The sequence below is a fragment of the Budorcas taxicolor genome, chromosome 15 (genome assembly GCF_023091745.1).
Source record: "Budorcas taxicolor isolate Tak-1 chromosome 15, Takin1.1, whole genome shotgun sequence".
Classification (NCBI taxonomy): Eukaryota; Metazoa; Chordata; class Mammalia; order Artiodactyla; family Bovidae; genus Budorcas; species Budorcas taxicolor.
In genome coordinates this window covers 49,205,820-49,224,232 of record NC_068924.1, presented here as the reverse complement: position 1 = coordinate 49,224,232, position 18,413 = coordinate 49,205,820, and the positions used below count along the sequence as shown (strand labels likewise).

The following is an 18,413-nucleotide window of genomic DNA, read 5'->3' as shown; positions in this document are numbered from 1 at the left end:
CCCAGTGTCAGGAAGATCCCCTGGAGTAGGAAATGACAACCCACTCCAGGATTCTCCCCTGGGAAATCCCATGGCCAGACGAGCCTGGCGGGTACAGTCCACGGCATCACGAGTCAGACATGACTTCGTGACTAAACAACAATAACACCATGACTTGTAGAGCAGCCAGGAAGAGACAGTCTTCCTTCTTAGAGGTTTGAATGTAGTGTCTCTGAAAATCAGCATTTATACTGGTGTTACTATAGCCACCCTCTGAATACTCAGAAGAGTACAGAGAAACATCCCGAAGTTCACAGGGAGCCCTCTATATAGGAACTGGACTTGGAATTCCAGGGCCCACCCTGGAATGTGTTTCTGGAACTCTTAGAGCGTTGTTTGAGACAGAATAATTCAGATTTTGGGAAGTGGATTTCTGTTGTGGTTGGGCCAGACAACCCTTGTGAGGAGGCGGTAAAAATCCTTAGGGGAGTTCTGTTGAAGATGGTCCAGTGGGGTGGAATTGAGAATCTGAGAGCGAAGGAGGTGAGAGGTGACCCGTGATAGAATAAAGGGTGAGGGGGAAAATGCAACCTGGAGGAGTAGTGGCTAAGAAGACATTCAGGGACCTGTGCTCCTTCTTCCCAAATGCCCCAGGGTGGTCCCTTGAGGGGGAGAAAAAGCTGGCACGGGCTGCCCACAACCCTTTTACAAGGGTGGCCTATCTCCATCATGTGAACTGTACTTTGCTCTTCTGTTTTGTATCTTAAGATTACTTAAGTAAACTAATAAAAGAGCCTCTTTGACACTGGGCCCCAGAGCATCCAGGAGAGGAAAGATAGAATAACAACCTCCTCAAGGAGCGGCAGAAGGGATGAACAAGACTGAAAGATGAGGAGATCAGTTTACTGTCTAATGAAGGTCTTAAAGGAGATAAAGAGATGTTTCTAGAGACAGATCAATCAGACTTAAGAACCAACTGGAAGTGGAGAGAGACAGAGGAATCAACAATAATTATAAGGTTTCTTTTTGTTTTTTTAGCTATGATGACTACATTGAAGCTGCTAAAACCTGAGGAAAGAGCAACAGGGTTGGAGTGTTGGGAGGTACAGTCAATACACACATTTGGATGTTGTGAAAACTCATTAATGAAGAGATGCCCAGTCGTCAACAACTGGAAATGAGTGTGGAGTGCTCAGATGAAGGATTGAAACTAGAGATGGAGATGATAATTTTATTCAGGGCATGGAATAGAATCCTGAGGGGCAGACAGAATAACTGGTGTCAGCGAAGGAGACACAAAGACTAGAGGGATGGAGTGAGAGCCAGGAGCAAACGGGATTCTGGAAGCCAGAGGAGGAAAGGTTCTGCTGCTGTGGAGGCTTCATGGTAAAGAATAGCTCAGTCAATAAAGAATCTGCCTGCAATGCGGGAGACCTGGGTTGACTCCTGAGTTGGGAAGATCTGCTGAAGAAGGGATAAGCTACCCACTCCAGTATTCTTGGGCTTCCCCTGTGGTTCAGCTGGTAAAGAATCTGCCTGCAATGCGGGAGACCTGGCTTTGATCCCTGGGTTGGGAAGATCCCCTGGAGAAGGGAAAGGCTATCCACTCCAGTATTCAGGCCTGGAGAATTCCATGGACTGTATAGTCCATGGGGTTGCAAACAGTTGGACACAACTGTGGGCTTCCCTCATAGCTCAGTTGGTAAAGAATCTGTTTGCAATGCAGGAATTTGCTTAAGATGCAGGAGACTGGGGTCCAATTCCTGGGTCCGGAAGATCCCCTGGAAAAGGAAATGGCAACCCACTCCACTATTCTTGCCTGGAAAATCCCATGGCCAGAGGAGCCTGGCAGGCTATAGTCCATGGGGCTGTAAGAGTCAGACATGGCTTAGGGACTAAACCACCACGCAGAGGCAAAAGACCAACACAGCTAAGTCACCCTGCAAAGCTTATTGTTCTGAGTAGCAGGGGAGGGACCAGGTAAGAGGGCTGAGATGAAGAGGCCAGACATCATGTGCTTTCTGCAGAAAGAAGCATGGCTCCTCCACTGTGAGAGTCAACACTGTGGACAAGAAGAGCTCCTTGAACTCCCCCCTCCCCACTGCGCTCATCTTTCTCTCTTCCTCTGTTCCCAGTAAGATTCCCAGTAAAAGAAAAGTCTCTCTTTTCTCTCCCCACTCCCTCTTTTTTTTCCCTGCACCATGCAGCTTGTGGGATCTTAGTTCGGAGTCTTAACCACTGACCCTCCAGGGAAGTCCCTCTCCTCTCTTTTGTCCTCAGGGTATCTTCCACTTCTCCCCTTTGTATCCCTTGAGTATGGAGTTCAAGTCTGTCTGGTGAAAATAAACTCTTCCATAACTTCACTCAGCCCTCAAGCTTCCAATCTTTCTTCCCACCCCTGAAGCCAAGGCCCTGGACATGCCTTTATCGTGCAATAATCACTGAATTGCTGATCAGGCTCCCCACTAGACTGATGGTGTTGCTGGTGGGGCAACTGTGTCTTACTCCTCTCTCCTCTCTGTCCCAGTGCCCGGCATAGAGGCCACTGCAGAGTACCTGCTCAGTAAGTGTTGTGTTGCAAGAATACACAATGCACCAAGGAATTTTAATAAACATTCTCGTGTGTGACTAACTTAGAGTAGCCCTTTGAGGTTGAACGAATAAATGAGTGAATGAATGGGCAATCAAACCCCATCAAGGCTTAGAGATTCCAAGTGATTTGCTTAGTCTCACCTAGCAAGAAGAGCCAGGCCTCAAATCTAGGTCGTGGACTCTTCTGTCTGTACCACAGTTCTTCCTTCTCATCCACACATGAGATAGCATTGGACAGGCTCCAGGCAGTTTTAGCCTCATCAACAATACTGTGAGTTAAAATTTATTCAGTACTTACTGCACACTGGGCATGGTTCCAAATGCTTTTCCATTTGGTATCTGTAATATTCAAAGCAACCTTAAGAGATGAATACTATTTATTAACCCAGTTTACAGACATTAATACTGAGGCTCAAAGACAATAACTAATTTTCTTAAAGTATCAGAGATGTTAAATGATAGCTGGGATGTGATGTAGGTTTGCCAGTGGTGAAGTTTAATGCCAATCTCAGGCTTACCTGCCTCAAACTCCCCGTAAGTCCCCAGTCTTCTCACGCCCAACCTCACTGTGGCAGCCTCTAGAACACTCCTGTTGGGTGGTGGCCTGCCATGGCTTTGGTACCATCTCTGAAAAGGTAAGGCCTGAGGTCTGTGCCCAACTCCAAGGCACTGCTCTATGAGGCTGAGGGGAGGGGTGGACAAGTAGACCTGTGTCTCCAGGGGATTCCCAGTGGAGGATGAGATTCCCAGTGGGCAAGTGTTTCCAGGGACTCAAAGGAGAATGCAATGAGAAACCCAGGAAATTGAAGGAGGACCCCAGGGAGAGAGGCTGTGTGGAGATGATGGTGTACTAACATTTTTATTTCTATGGCTCTAGCTTTTTCTCAGAGTGGTCACGAGTGCAGAGGAGTTCCCCCACTTTACAGATGAGCCATTAGAGACTCAGAGAGCAAGTCAGGGTTGAGGGAGGCTTCCATCCCAGGGGACTAACAGACTGGGGATGACTGACTGGGATGACCTGGGGCTCCACTGAGGGGAAGGAGCTCCTGCAATTTGGGGGTCAGCCAAAGGCAGGAAGGAGCATTTGGGTGACAGTAAAAAGTGTGGTGTGTGTGCAAGTACACAAATGCTTGTGCATGAGTGCCTGAGCATGTATGCACACACTGAGATTGATGAGGCATTAACTTTCCCAGAATGGGTGACCGAGGGGCTTGAGTGGGAGATGACTTTGGTGTGGGTTGTACTGTGAGCAGCCAGGACTCACAGAGGCAGGGGTAGCTCCTCCAGGGAGGCATCACCAGTTTGTCCTCTGGAATTTGAAAATGGTAGCACTGGAAAACTCTTTTTCTACCTTCTTTGGAGTCTTTCATGATTTCACTTTATCTTCGTTGTTGGCTTACCAGCTGTGCCTCTTAGTTTGCCTTAGGTTTTGTAGTACACATCTTTAACTTACCATAGCCAACTTTTAAATAGTATTGTGCCACTTCAATGAAGAGTATGAGATCCTTGCAGCAAGATTCTTCCACTGCCCTTCTTCCACTGTTTGTGTTATTGTTGTCATTTGCTTTATTTATGCATAACTTATAAACCTCACAATACATCTGTATATATTTGGGGTTTATACAGTTCATTGTGTTCTAAAGAGATTTAGAAAAATAAGAAAAAATTAATATTTGTTTGAAAAATTAATTAATGTTGTATGCGACTATAGTTTATTGCTAGCATCCAGTGTATAAATGTACCGTAACCTATTTACATACTCCATCGCTGAGGGACATTTATGTTGTTTCTGGTTTTTCCTAATTAGGGATAAAGTGAAAGTGAAGTCGCTCAGTCGTGTCCGACTCTTTGTGACCCCATGGACTGTAGTCTACAAGGCTCCTCTGTCCATGGGATTTTCCAGGCAAGAGTACTGGAGTGGATTGCCATTTCCTTTTCCAGGGGATCTTCCCAACCCAGGGATCGAACCCGGGTCTCCCACATTGTAGACAGATGCTTTACCATCTGAGCCACCAGGGAAGTCAAGGCCAGTATAAATAGCTTTTTATGTATTTTGATACTCATGTGCCTGAGGAGGTTTCCTGGGTCAAAGGGTATGCATAAATATCTTTGATTTTACTCAGTTCAGTTCAGTTCAGTCGCTCAGTTTAGTGAGCAGAGGTCATTCTGTCGTTTTTGAGACTGTATCCAAGTATTGCATTTTGGGCAAATTGTCTTCCAAAGTAGTTGTACCAATCTATTAATATAACCTCAGTTGTAGTGCATAAGTTTCCACTGCCATCCGTGGAGAAATCGTTTTAATACATACATAAATCTATTATGTCTATACAATAGATACTATGAGGTTGTACAGCGCTAGCCTGAACATCTGAATATGAGAGGCTGGAGATAAATACCTTTTGTCTTTTCTTTTCTCTGGGAGCAAGTATAGACATAAAACCTATACCCAAAATCCTATACCCATAAGGACATTCTGAGGTTAACACAAAGATCTGAGCTCTGAAGTATCACCACTTTTTAAAAATCTTATTCATGAGATAACAGTCTTGACAGCCATTTTGTATCATTTTGTGCAATTTAGTCATGCCACTAGCCCCAGTTACAGTTGATAAACCATAAATCAAATATTGACTAAGCTAGTGCAATCAGAAAACTTTCTCCTAGAATGAAGAAAAGAGATTCAATTTTTGTATTATGTAGGTGGTTATGTATAGGGCATCCAAAAATCCAGTCTTCAGAGAGAGAGAGAGAGAAAAAAAAAAAAAAATCACAATCTTAGAGTGTAGATGAGCAAAGGAAAACAGAGAATCTTAGTCATTTTGCTAGTTATTGGTTCTTTCCAGAAATTTATTCAGGTCAAGCTGCACTCCAATCTTTTGGTTCCTTATACAGCACTTTCTCTTTCAGTTCAGTTCAGTTCAGTCGCTCAGTTGTGTCCGACTCTGCGACCCCATGAATCACAGCACTCCAGGCCTCCCTGTCCATCACCAACTCCCGGAGTTCACTCAGACTCACGTCCATCGAGTTAGTGATGACATCCAGCCATCTCATCCTCTGTCATTCCCTTCTCCTCCTGCCCCCAATCCCTCCCTGCATCAGACTCTTTTCCAATGAGTCAACTCTTCGCATGAGGTGGCCAAAGTACTGGAGCTTCAGCTTTAGCATCATTCCTTCCAAAGAAATCCCAGGGTTGATCTCCTTCAGAATGGACTGGTTGGATCTCCTTGCAGTCCAAGGGACTCTCAAGAGTCTTCTCCAACAGCACAGTTCGAAAGCATCAATTCTTCGGTGCTCAGCCTTCTTCACAGTCCAACTCTCACATCCATACATAACCACAGGAAAAACCATAGCCTTGACTAGACGGACCTTAGTTGGCAAAGTAATGTCTCTGCTTTTGAATATACTATCTAGGTTTGTCATAACTTTTCTTCCCAGGAGTAAGCATCTTTTAATTTCATGGCTGCAATCACCATCTGCAGTGATTTTGGAGCCCCAAAAAATGAAGTCTGACACTGTTTCCACTGTTTGCCCATCTATTTCCCATGAAGTGATGGGACCAGATGCCATGATCTTCATTTTCTGAATGTTGAGCTTTAAGCCAACTTTTTCACTCTCCTCTTTCACTTTCAGCAAGAGGCTTTTTAGTTCCTCTTCACTTTCTGCCATAAGGGTGGTGTCGTCTGCGTATCTGAGGTTATTGATATTTCTCCCGGCAATCTTGATTCCAGCTTGTGTTTCTTCCAGTCCAGCGTTTCTCATGATGTACTCTGCATAGAAGTTAAATAAGCAGGGTGACCATATACAGCCTTGATGTACTCCTTTTCCTATTTGGAACCAGTCTGTTGTTCCATGTCCAGTTCTAACTGTTGCTTCCTGACCTGCATACAGATTTCTCAAGAGGCAGGTCAGGTGGTCTGGTATTCCCATCTCTTTCAGAATTTTCCACACATTATTGTGAGCCACACAGTCAAAGGCTTTGGCATAGTCAATAAAGCAGAAATAGATGTTTTTCTGGAACTCTCTTGCTTTTTCCATGATCCAGCAGATGTTGGCAATTTGATCTCTGGTTCCTCTGCCTTTTCTAAAACCAGCTTGAACATCTGGAGGTTCACGGTTCACGTATTGCTGAAGCCTGGCTTGGAGAATTTTGAACATTACTAGCATGTGAGATGAGTGCAATTGTGTGGTAGTTTGAGCATTCTTTGGCATTGCCTTTCTTTGGAATTGGAATGAAAATTGACCTTTTCCAGTCCTGTGGCCATTGCTGAGTTTTCCAAATTTGCTGGCATATTGAGTGCAGCACTTTCACAGCATCATCGTTTAGGATTTGAAATAGCTCAACTGGAATTTCATCACCTCCACTAGCTTTGTAGTGATGCTTTCTAAGGCCCACTTGACTTCACATTCCAAGATGTCTGGCTTAGATTAGAGATCATACTTTCTCTTTAGAATTCCCCGATCTGTGTCAGTACTGGTTTGCCTTGGTATGTACTCTTTTGCAACAACTAAAGTGTGAAATCCAGAAAGGCAGTAAGTTTTGTTGGTTTTGTCCACTACTATGCTTTTTAGCCTTTAAAATAATTTTGCACCTAGAACTCTCTCAATAAGTAGCTGTTGACTTGAAGAGCAACAAAAATAAACATTAACACAAGTCTCAGAGAATTGTCCCTTATTACAGGGGGAGGAGGTTCTTGTTAGATTACAACAGGAATAAGAAAAAAAAAAGATTCAATGAACTCTAAGATAAAACAATTAACTTCTTTAAAGTCTAAGCTGATCAGTAAGGGGTTCACTGATGTGGCATTGGGCTAAATGTTGAAGAATGGCATAAAAATAAACAGTAGTGGACTTCCCTGGTGGTCCAGTGGTTAGGAATCTGCCTGCCAATGCAGGGGACACGGGTTCGATCCCTGCTCTGGGAAGATTCCACAAACCATGGGGCAACTAAGCCCGTGAGTTATAACTACCGAGTCCACACTCTAGAGCACATGATCTGCAACAAGAAAGATCACTGCTATGAGAAGGCTGCACACAGCAACTAGAGAGTGGCCCCCTGCTAGCTGCAACTAGAGAAAGCCCACATGCAGCAACAGAGACCCAGTGAAGACAAAAATAAAATTAAGATAAAAGAAAAGAAAAAAATAAACAGTAGTGATTCAGGTTGGAGAAAGTCTGAAATTTGGAAAAGATTTAGACTAGGGAAGATTTTTCTAATCTGAAAATTATGAAGAGGAAACAGAACACGAGGATTCCCAGAGACACAAAGAAAGATAATGAATGTATTCTGGATGCTTAAAGAATTACCTTATAATTGACAGTTTATGTGGGAGTCTCACTACGGGTGAGACTAGAGAGAACTGGGTTAGATCACATCACTAAGTCTTATAATCATACTTAGGAAGTTATCAGTATTCACACAAAAGCAACTGGGACCCATGAAAATCATGCCACTCTTCATAGTAACTCTTGACCGCTCCAAATTGTGCTGTTTGTACCCTGAACACTTGACCTCTTGCCTGCTTTTGAATGACAGATAAGTAGCTTATATTTAAATTTTTCAGTCCACTATTTTTCTCGTGGTATATTGCTTTGTTGATTTATTTCTCTATACTAATTTTTTTAAAATTAAAAAACAGATAAAAACCCCGTACTCACTCTGACTTCAGAAGCCTGTATTCATACCAGCTCTGCTGTGCTGCACCTAACTGGCTAGTCCTGCTTTGCACTGTTCTTTTCCGTTAGGAGAAGAGACTAAATGCACTGGAAATAGTTGGAATATATAATAGCAATGATTAGTTTTTTAGATGGAGGCTGTAGAGGTACTTCATTTTCTAGGACATAGGACACATGGCTTACTTTCATCCTTCTTCTGTGGAAGATTCCAAGTCTAGCTGTGGATGTGAAATAGTTCTCAATCTACAACAATGATCTTGCTCCCAATCTAATGCAGCCAGGCGTGACTTCAGTGCCTTTGAAAATGATGACACACATGGTATACAACTACCATGCCGCGTTCACTGTCCTTTTGCAATATCTCTGTGGAAACTCTAATTTAGCTTAAGAAATCAAGTTTCTGTAACTGAAATATTGTTACTTTTTGCATTTAAAAAACCCTGTAAAATACATTCGTGGTGGTTTAGTCGCTAAGTCATGTCTGACTCTTGTCACCCGATGGACCGCAGCCCACCAGGCTCCTCTGTCCATGGGATTTTCCAGGGAAGAATACTGGAGTGGGTTGCCATTTCCTTCTCCAGGGGATCTTCCAGACTCAGGACCTGAACCCCAGTCTCCTGCATCTCAAGCGGATTCCAGCATTGCAAACAAATTCGTTACGGACTGAGCTACGAGGGAAGCCCAGCATACTTTTAGTTTCTGTTTTAAATTCATGCGCTAGAGTGAGGCATTTCATTCTGCCTTAAATCATTAATGACTAACATTTGAATTCTGAAATAGTGTGGGCAAATACCTTTTCATATGCTTATTTTCTGAAGTGACAGTCAAGTCTTTTATCTACCTATGTTACCTTCTGATAAACTAAGTTATCTGTCTTTTTCTTACAGATTTGTAGTTATTCTTTATATTTTCTGGATACTAGTTCTTTGTTGGATAAAGTATTATAAGTATCTTCCCCAAATCTGTGGCTTGCTTTTTCACTTGCTTATGGCATCCATCTTTTGATTGAGACTGTGTCTAGTACATCGGATATCTTTGTACAGTTTATAAAAATGCTCCCTTTCTGATGGCTTGGTAAGTGTAATGGGGGCTGAATTTCAACTTTCACTTGCTTCTGTCAGATGTCTTTGTGCAGATCACCTATATAATATATTACACAACAGTGGCAGCTCTGCTTTTGATTATCCAAAATTCTAGATTTTAATGTAGTCAAATTTATCACTTCTTTCCTTTATGTAGTCAAGTTTGTATCACTTTTTTCTTTCTTTTATAAAAAGTTAGTACTTGTGTCCTATTTAGAAAGACTTCCATTACTCCAATGTTGTGATGATATATTTCTTTATCTTATAAAACTTTATGGTTTGGATTTTTAACATTTAGATGTACCTTTCTTTAATGTTTCCGATAAATAATTAAGTGTAATGTAGGAAATGGCAACCTGCTCTAGTATTCTTGCCTGAGAAATCCCATGGAGAGTCGCTAAGTTGTGTTCGACTCTTTGTGACCTGATAGATTGAAGCATGCCAAGCTTCCCTGTTCTTCACTATCTCCTGAAATTTGCTCAAACTCATGTCCATTGAGTCAGTGATGCCATCCAACCATCTCATCCTCTGTCACCCTTATCTCCTCCTGCCCTCAATCTGTCCCAGCACCAGGGTCTTTTCCAATGAGTTGGCTCTTCACATCAGGTGGCCAAAGTATTGAAACTTCAGCTTCAGCATCAGTCCTTCCAATGCATTCTTGCCTGGAGAATTCCATGGACAGAGGAGCCTGGTGGGCTACAGTCCATGAAGTCACAAGGAGTAGGACATGACTGAGTGACTAACACACAGGAAGATGTTAGGCAATTTGATACCATAAAGATGGAACTGAGAGAGAGATAAAATGCCAAGTGACTGCTTTGGTATGTGTCTTCTAATTCTGTGAAACCTTCCTCTTGCCTTTAGAAGAGCGAAGCCGCAAGCAGAGCTCAGAGAGGGCTTTCCGTGCTAATATTTTCTGTTGTATGTCTGCTTTTGTTCTTTGTTCATCACGCTGACCAAGCAGCTCAACCTTCAGGCATAGCTAGGTTTCAGACCGCCATCTCATGGACTCTAACTCTTGCTCTTTGCCATGTTGAACAATGTCTTGAGGTGCTACCAGTGAACGTGAAGGCAAGGCCTTGAGGGACTCGATGGAGAGGATTAGGACATGTTCTGTCATATTTTGAGATCATCCTGGAAGGTTTGGACAGTCATGGGACAGAGCAGTATCTGACCCAGAAAGGAGTAGCCTCCTCGGACCAGAGAGAATTGTGACCCTCTGCCTCCCTTATATCAGAGAAGGCAATGGCACCCCACTCCAGTACTCTTGCCCAGAAAATCCCATGGACGGAGGAGCCCGGTAGGCTGTAGTCCATGGGGAAGCTGAGGGTCGGACACGACTGAGTGGCTTCACTTTCACTTTCATGCATTGGAGAAGGAAATGGCAACCCACTCCAGTGTTCTTGCCTGGAGAATCCCAGGGACGGGGGAGCCTGGTGGGCTGCTGTCTATGTGGTCGCACAGAGTCAGACACGACTGAAGTGACTTAGCAGCAGCAGCAGCAGCAGTCTCCCTTATATATTCCCTAGGGCTATGATTAAGGTCACTGAATTTAATCAAGAAACATTTATTGGGCTTCTTTGCAAGCTTGAATGTTTCTGGCAGAGAAGGAGAGTGGTGGAGCAGGACAGTGCTAGTAGCTGGTATATCCTTAGACCAAGAGTGCCCTGAGGGTGAGGCTATTTCCTCCTGCAGGATGAAGAGCTCAGTTCCTTGTCTATGTCAAAAGACCACAGCTCCCCCACCAACCCGGGTGCTGCCCTCTTTATGCTTCTTTCTTTGCACACTCAAGCTTGGGAAGGATGACGTCTGTGCTGCTGTACTCTCCTGTTTCCAAGGACACTGTGAACACACCAACACGCTTGCCTATTCTTATCCTGTGTTCGCCACTCCAAGTTCTTCCTAAGAAAAATCAAGAAATAGGCCACTCCACATACCCCTTATGACTGCTATACTCATGACACGTTGTTACTCTGAAACAGAACTGGTGGAAAACTTGGGATATAGGTTGGACTGGCGAAGGTGAGAGCAGGTTAGGTCTCCTTTCACTCTTGCTACCTAGGGGCTTCCATCTTCTTCCTGTCTGCCTGTCTTTCGCTGGCCTTTTCTGGAGGCATCGGGCTCTGTCAGTGGCCTCTTGCTATGTGCTGGGAAACACCTGTCTCTTGCCCTGAAGTGCCCAGTCTTTCCAAGGCTGATGATATGGGTAGCCATATCTTGACATAATTTTTAAAAAGTAGCTCCCTAATGTTGCTTAAAATGATTGTTTTCCTAATTTTGCATCCCCTTCCTTCATCATTGTTATCCATAACTTCAAGATCCTTTCCCCATTTTCATAGAGGACATTTCCTCCTCAACCCTGGCCATTTGCCTGGACTATGGTATGGATCATTTATGAAAATGATCTGTCCAGCATCTTTGTTTAAGGGTTGTTGCCTTCTTCAACATCAGTGACATATTCTCTATCCAGTCCAGGCTGCAAATAAGTGATCATACCCTAGATCACCAACCATAAACGCACCACCTCTGAAGTCTTCTGTTTCAGTAGCTCTCTTTCAAACTGCCTTATTCTTCCCCATAACATAACAGTCCCTACTTTTATATCTCAAGATGACCTCTAGGCCTGTCATCTTTCTTCCATTGTTCAGAATCCTCCTGTCTCCCCTGCCCTTCACACGTTGGATGGCAGGCAGCTCAATGGCTCTCTCTCCAGTACTCCTGTCCTGATGTACCCTGATGACAGCTGGGTGAAAGCTGTTCCCAGACTGCTAAGTGCTTCTAGAGAAACAGCACAGCTCTGCACTTCTGTACACATCTGTACTCCTTCTCTCTGTATCCAAAGAAGAGGGTTCCTTATCTCAAGACCCAACTTTTCTGCTTTGCTCTTGTTCCCATATGTCCCTCTTTTAAAGGATCATCCTTTAATTTTCTCTCAACTAGTTCTCCTCTCCCTATGAGGCAGGTAATACTATTCTCTCCATTTTGCAGATGAGGAAACAAATTCAGAGAGAATTCCAAGATTGTCCCATGGTCCTCCCAACCTGTAAGTGGCTAAGCCAAGAATCAAACCCAGGTCTTTTCCTCTCTCAGCGTTACATTTTTTTTCTGCTCTTCAAAGTTTACCCACATCCTCTTGCCCACCTTCTCTTCCACCCACTGCTGTCTATTCCCCTCCATAAACTTCTGTTTATGCACTCAGAATTATGGCAATTCGTTTCAGCCCCCACCATTCCGAGGCATTAACATCAGTTGACTAATGCCTATGCCTCCTCTAAAAGATAAAGTCCATGAGAGCGAGAACCACATTATGCTCATCAATAGTATCCCCAGGACCCGAGGAAGGGAACTGCCCTTGTTGAAGTGCTCATCAACTTCCACAATATTACTTAGTCAAATCCTCATTCTTCTTGACCCATTAGAGGACTGAAACCTGCCAACCACTCCAACCTTCTTAAAACAGTCTCCTCCCTTGGCTTTGGTGAGGCCTTCTGTCCTTGTTTTCCTCCTGCCTCCCTGATTCCTACACACAGACTCAACCTTTAGAAGTCCCTTCATCTCTCCACCTCTCTTCATCCCTGTGTCTCTACTCAGGGCCAGGCTACCGTTGTCTCTAGTGTCACAGCCTCCAGGCTTGTCTCCCCCTAATCCACACTCTCCTGTGACGGCAGAGTGACCGCTGTGAATCACAAGTGTGGTTTTGCCACTTCCCTGCTTCAGAGTCTTCAGTGGCTGCCTGGAGTAAAAACTCAAACTCCTTATCATGACAGATAAAGCCTTTTATCATCTGGCCTCCACTTATCCGCCCACCGACCCAACCTCACTTCCCACCAGACCGAACTGGGGGCTGCTGTGGAGTTTCTGATCTCTATACATGCCTCTGTGGCTCACCATGTTGGTCTAGAGTGCCTTTTTTCTTTCCATCTCCTTCCTCTCCAGCAAACACCTTACCTTATCCTTCAAACACAAGCCAGATTCACCTTCTCTGTGAAGAGTTCTATGTCAGTGATTGCCCTTCCTATATGTTTCCACAGAATTTTGTTCATAAAGCTATTATTGACCATTACATGCCTTTACAGCGTGCTAGATTGGGATCTCTTTCAGGGGAGAAACCAATTTTTTTCTTTCTTTTCAAGTGTGTGGCTAACATGACGTATGTATACTAGATGTCTGGTGAATGAATGAATGAATGAATGAAAGCTACATGCAGAAAGAGGGGGAGAAAACTGAGAAATCAGTGACAGAAGCTTATCTTGAAGTTGGTTACTGTGGAACTCCGGATGAATAGCCAGTTTTCAGGATATGCCTAGAAGATTTTCAAAGATGACTGTAGACAGCCAAAGCCAACATACAGCAGGGATGGATCACTTGCACATTTACCTACGTGATAGCAAGAGTGACTGGGGCCTACAAGTCATGGAGAGTCAGGCAGGACGCTCCCTATGTGAGGCCGGGGGCTGGAGCTTCTCACTGGAGACTTGGTGTTGTGCCCGTTGGAAGACAGCTGCCAGCTCCTGCCTGATTTCCTTGGTCCTGGCCCCGTAGATGATGGGATTGACCAGACATGGAAGCAGCAGGTAGAAGGCACTGAGCAGGTTGTGCACATCCTGGGAGGCAGTGTGGGCCACACGGTAGACGATGGATGAGGACATGGTGGATGAGTAGACAGTGAAGATGACCAGCAGGTGGGAGCCACAGGTGTTCAGGGCCTTTGAACGTGCTCTGCCTGATGAAATTCGAAAGGCAGCATGGATGATGCGGGAGTAGGAGGCTCCTAGCAGCAGCATGTCCAGGACTCTGTTGAAGATGCGGACAGTGAGCCCCACAGTCTTGTTTAGGGAGATATCCCCACAGGAGAGCTTCATCAGGGCCATGTGCTCACAGGCAAAGTGGTGGATCACGTCTGAGCGGCAGAAACGAACCCTGGAGGCCAGCCCCACCACTGGAGCAACGATGCAAGTGCTCCTGGCGGCTGCCGCCCCCACCAGGCCAGCCAGCAACTGACCTGTCACTATCTCTGGGTAGCGGAGAGGGTAGCAGATGGCGACATAGCGGTCCAGGGCCATGACCAGGAGGATGTTGCAGTCAAAGACGATGAGGAAGTAGATGCAGAACATCTGGACCAGACAGCGAGCCAGGGAGATGCGGCTGAATCGGGAGGAGAAGCTGAGCAGCATGGCAGGCACCACGGTGCTGGCGGCACAGATGTTGACAGCCAGGAGCAGCGCTATGAGCAGGTACATGGGCTGGTGCAGGCTCCTCTGGGCCACCACTGTGTGGATGACCAGGGCGTTGGCAGAGACGATCACTAGGTAGATGCTGAGGAACGGCAGCACCAGGAGGGCTCGGGACTCCTGCAGCCCCGGGAAGCCCAGCAGGACGAAGCTGGTATAGGACAGGTTGGAGCTGCTGTTGGTCCATGATGACATCTTCCCTGGGGAGTGGGATGGCTCTAGGGAGAAAAGAGGGGCAGGAGGCCTGGTTTCTGCACCCACTAGGGCTTGCCCCAGCTTTCCTAGGTTTTGATTTTCATGAATCTCCAATATCCCTAGAAAAAAAAATGACAGACTAAATCTCATTATTTAATGAGATATGCATCTGTGGATAAATCTTTGCATTTCAAATAAATTCTTCAGGATAGACATTAGATGTAGAATTATTGTATCATATAATAAGAACATTTATGAAGGTGCAAGTAGATTTCCAAGAAAGTTGTCAGTCTTGTCATTGGTGCTAGTACTGAATTGCCTTGAGTAAAAAAAGTTATCTTAATACTTTGATGGTTGAAAGATACTATCTCATTTTAACTTGCATGCTGTCTTTTAGTTGTGGCATGTGGGATTTAGCTCCCACATGTGAATTTTCTACTCCTATCTTTTGCCCATGTACTACCAGGGATTGTTTCTCTTAACAGTTTAAATATTAAAACCATTGTTTCCCCTTTTATCCATTGAAACAGATTTTCCAAATCTCGTTAGTATTGTTTTAAAAATATTTATTTGTTTATTTACTTAGGTTGTGCTGGGTCTTAGTTGCTGCACATGGTGTCTTTAGTTGTGGCATGTGGGATTTAGTTCCCTGACCAGGGATTGAACCTGAGACCACTGCATTGGGAGTGTAGAGTCTTAGCCACTGGACCACCAGGGAAGTCCCTTGTTAGTATTTTTATCTTTTTTATGATATTAAGACTAAGAGTTTTAAATTTATAAAATTAAATCTCTAGACACCTCTTTGTGAGTTCTTTCCTTGGTTTATTATAATGATTCTCATTCAAAGATCAAAAAGATAGTATACCATAATTTGTTCTTTAAAGCACGGCTTAATTTTTTAAATTAAGTTTTGATATACATGAAATTCACTTTGCTATGTGACATTAAGTCATGATCTAACTTGATATTTTTCTCCCAGGTAGCTAAATAATTGTTCTTGTGTCATTTCCTACACTGCTTTGTGTTACAATCTTTGTCCTGGATTAAGTTCTTACATGTGAAGCGGTTGTTTTATAGGTAGTGATAGTCTGTTTGTTCTTGTGCCAATGCCATGCTATTTTTTATTTTTAAAATTTATTTATTAATTAAAAAAATTGTACCATGCTATTTAAAAAATAAAGCTCTATTGAGATAGAATTCACATATGCACATTGACATGTACACATCAATGGTTTTTAGTAAATTCACAGAGTTGTGCAACTATTACCACAATCAACATTGTCATAACCCCAAATAGAAACCTGGTACTCCTATTTTTCCCCAACCCCAGGAGCCCTCTGTAACCAATCACTAATCTACTTTCTGAGTCAGTGAATGTGCCTACTTTGAACAATTGATATTAATGGAATTATACAATATGTGCTCTTTTATGGCTTTTTTTCTCGCTTAGCATAATGTTTTTAAGGTTCATCCATGCTGTTAGCATATATCAGTATGCCATTCTTTTTGCAATGGCTGAATAATATTCCATAGTATGGCTATATCACATTTTATTGATCCACTCATCAGCTGATAGACATTTGGGCTGTTTCTACATTTGGGGTATTATGAATAAAACACTCATGTACAAGCTTTTGTGTATACATATGTTTTCATTTCTCTTGGAAATACCTAGGAGTGGAATTGTGGAACCACCGCATTTGAGGAACTACCAGCTTGTTTTCCAAGGCAGCTGCACCATTTTAAATTCACACCAGCAATGGATGAGTGTTCCATTTTCTCCATATCCTTGCTAATACTTATTACCTCTCTTTATTATTCTAGCTATCTTAGTGGTTTTGATTTGTGTTTTTCTTTTACTTTTGTTTTGGCTTTGTGGTGCAGCATGTGAGACCTTAGTTGCCTGACCAGGGATCCAACCAGCCCCTCTTGCTTTTAAAACACAGAGTCTTTATCACTGGACCAAGGAAAATCCCTGATCTGTGTTTATCTGAGGGTTGACCGTGTTGAGAATCTTTTCATGTGCATATTGGCCATTTGTATTTTTTAAAGAAGTGTCTATTCAAATTCTTTGCCCATTTTTAATTTAGTTGTCTTTTATTACTAAGTTGTAAGAGTACTGTATTTTATTGATTACTATAACTTCATCATTTATCTTAATTTCTAATAAAATTTATCTTTACAAGTACTTTTGTTAATTTTTTTGTTATTCTCGTTTCATTCTCCCAACCTTTATAATCATTTTGCTAATTTCTAAAAATAATCTCATTGTGCATTTTAAAAATTGGAATTTCATTAGATCCATGAATTAATCTGCAGAGGACTGATAATCTTAATGATATTCACTCTTTCCATCTAGTATCAAGTATGGTGTTCTAAGTCTTCAAGTCTTGATTTATGTCTCTCAGCAGTTTTCTGTTATTTGTATAGGTCTGTGACGGCAGGAATTCTGTTCACTTCGCTCACATTTATATTCCAGGAACCTAATACCAAACCTGACATATAGGAGGCAGTAAGTATTGGTTGAATAATGAATGGGTCTCCCATAGTTTATCGTTAAAATCCTAGGTATTTTGCAATTTGTTATCATTGAGAATATAATAATTTTCTATTGTATTTTTTGAATTGGCAACAAGCTTATATAGAAGTTTACTGATTTTGTCCATTTATCTTATATGCTGCTATTTAAAAAATTCCCTTATTAGCTAAAAATATTTCAGTTGATCTTATTGGGTATTTAAGGGAGAATTGGGCTTCCCAGGTGGTGCTAGTGGTAAGGAATCAGCCTGCCATTTCAGGAGACACAAGAGACGTGGGTTCCATCTCTGGGTCAGGAAGATCCCCTGGAGAAGAAATGGCAACCCACTCCAGTATTATTGCCTGGGACAGAGGAGCCTCATGGGCTCTTGGACAGAGCCTCATGAGCAACAGTCCATGGGGTCACATAGAGTCAGGCACAATTGAACTGGACACACACACACAAGGGAGAATTATTTTTTTCTTTAAAAAAAAATAATTGGACTTTCATTTCTGGTTTTACATCTCATTTCAGAAACCAGAACTTCTAGAATAATGTTAAAAAGTAATGATAAGAAAAGGTGCATTTATTTTCCTTCAGTTTTATTAAAGCTTCTGTTTCTATGTTAAATAAGATGTTGCTTGTTGGTTTGAGATAGGTATTATTTTCATGTTAATGAAGTATCTTCCTGCTGCTAGTTTTTAATAATGAAAAAAATTGAGTCTGTATTTAATGTTTTCAAATGCTTTTTTGGCATCAATAATAGCGGGCCAATGCTTTTAAAATTTGACCCATTGACAAATAGATAAAATACATAGTGATTATATTTTTAAATACTACTGAAATTTTTGCTAGTATTTTATTTAGAATAGATCTATAGGGTTTTTTGGGAACTATCTTTATCTCTTTATGAGGTTTTGGTATCACAATTATGCCAGCTTCATGATGAACTGATTCAGTTTCCTTTTAAAATTCTATTTCTAGAATGGCTTTTATAACACAGCAATTTTTCATTTCTTGAATTTGGGGTGAAAATCTCACGAATAAAGCAATTTGGGCACAGACTTTTTTGGATGATAGCTATTTAGTAACATGTTCTGATTTCTTTCATGGCAATCAATCTACTCAGGTTTTTAACCTCTT

General features: G+C 42.7%; 1 protein-coding gene and 1 non-coding gene across 2 annotated transcripts; both read right to left on the bottom strand.

The window, feature by feature from the left end:
• Positions 1–13,747: 13,747 nt before the first annotated feature.
• On the bottom strand, positions 13,748–14,752 carry LOC128059913 (olfactory receptor 52K1-like). The gene has a single exon (XM_052652168.1). The coding sequence runs from the start codon at positions 14,750–14,752 to the stop codon at positions 13,748–13,750; it is 1,005 nt and encodes a 334-aa protein (XP_052508128.1).
• A 645-nt stretch (positions 14,753–15,397) lies between these two features.
• Positions 15,398–15,470, bottom strand: TRNAG-CCC (transfer RNA glycine (anticodon CCC)). Its single transcript has one exon. It is a non-coding gene; the product is annotated as a tRNA-Gly (tRNA).
• Between the last annotated feature and the right edge of the window lie 2,943 nt (positions 15,471–18,413).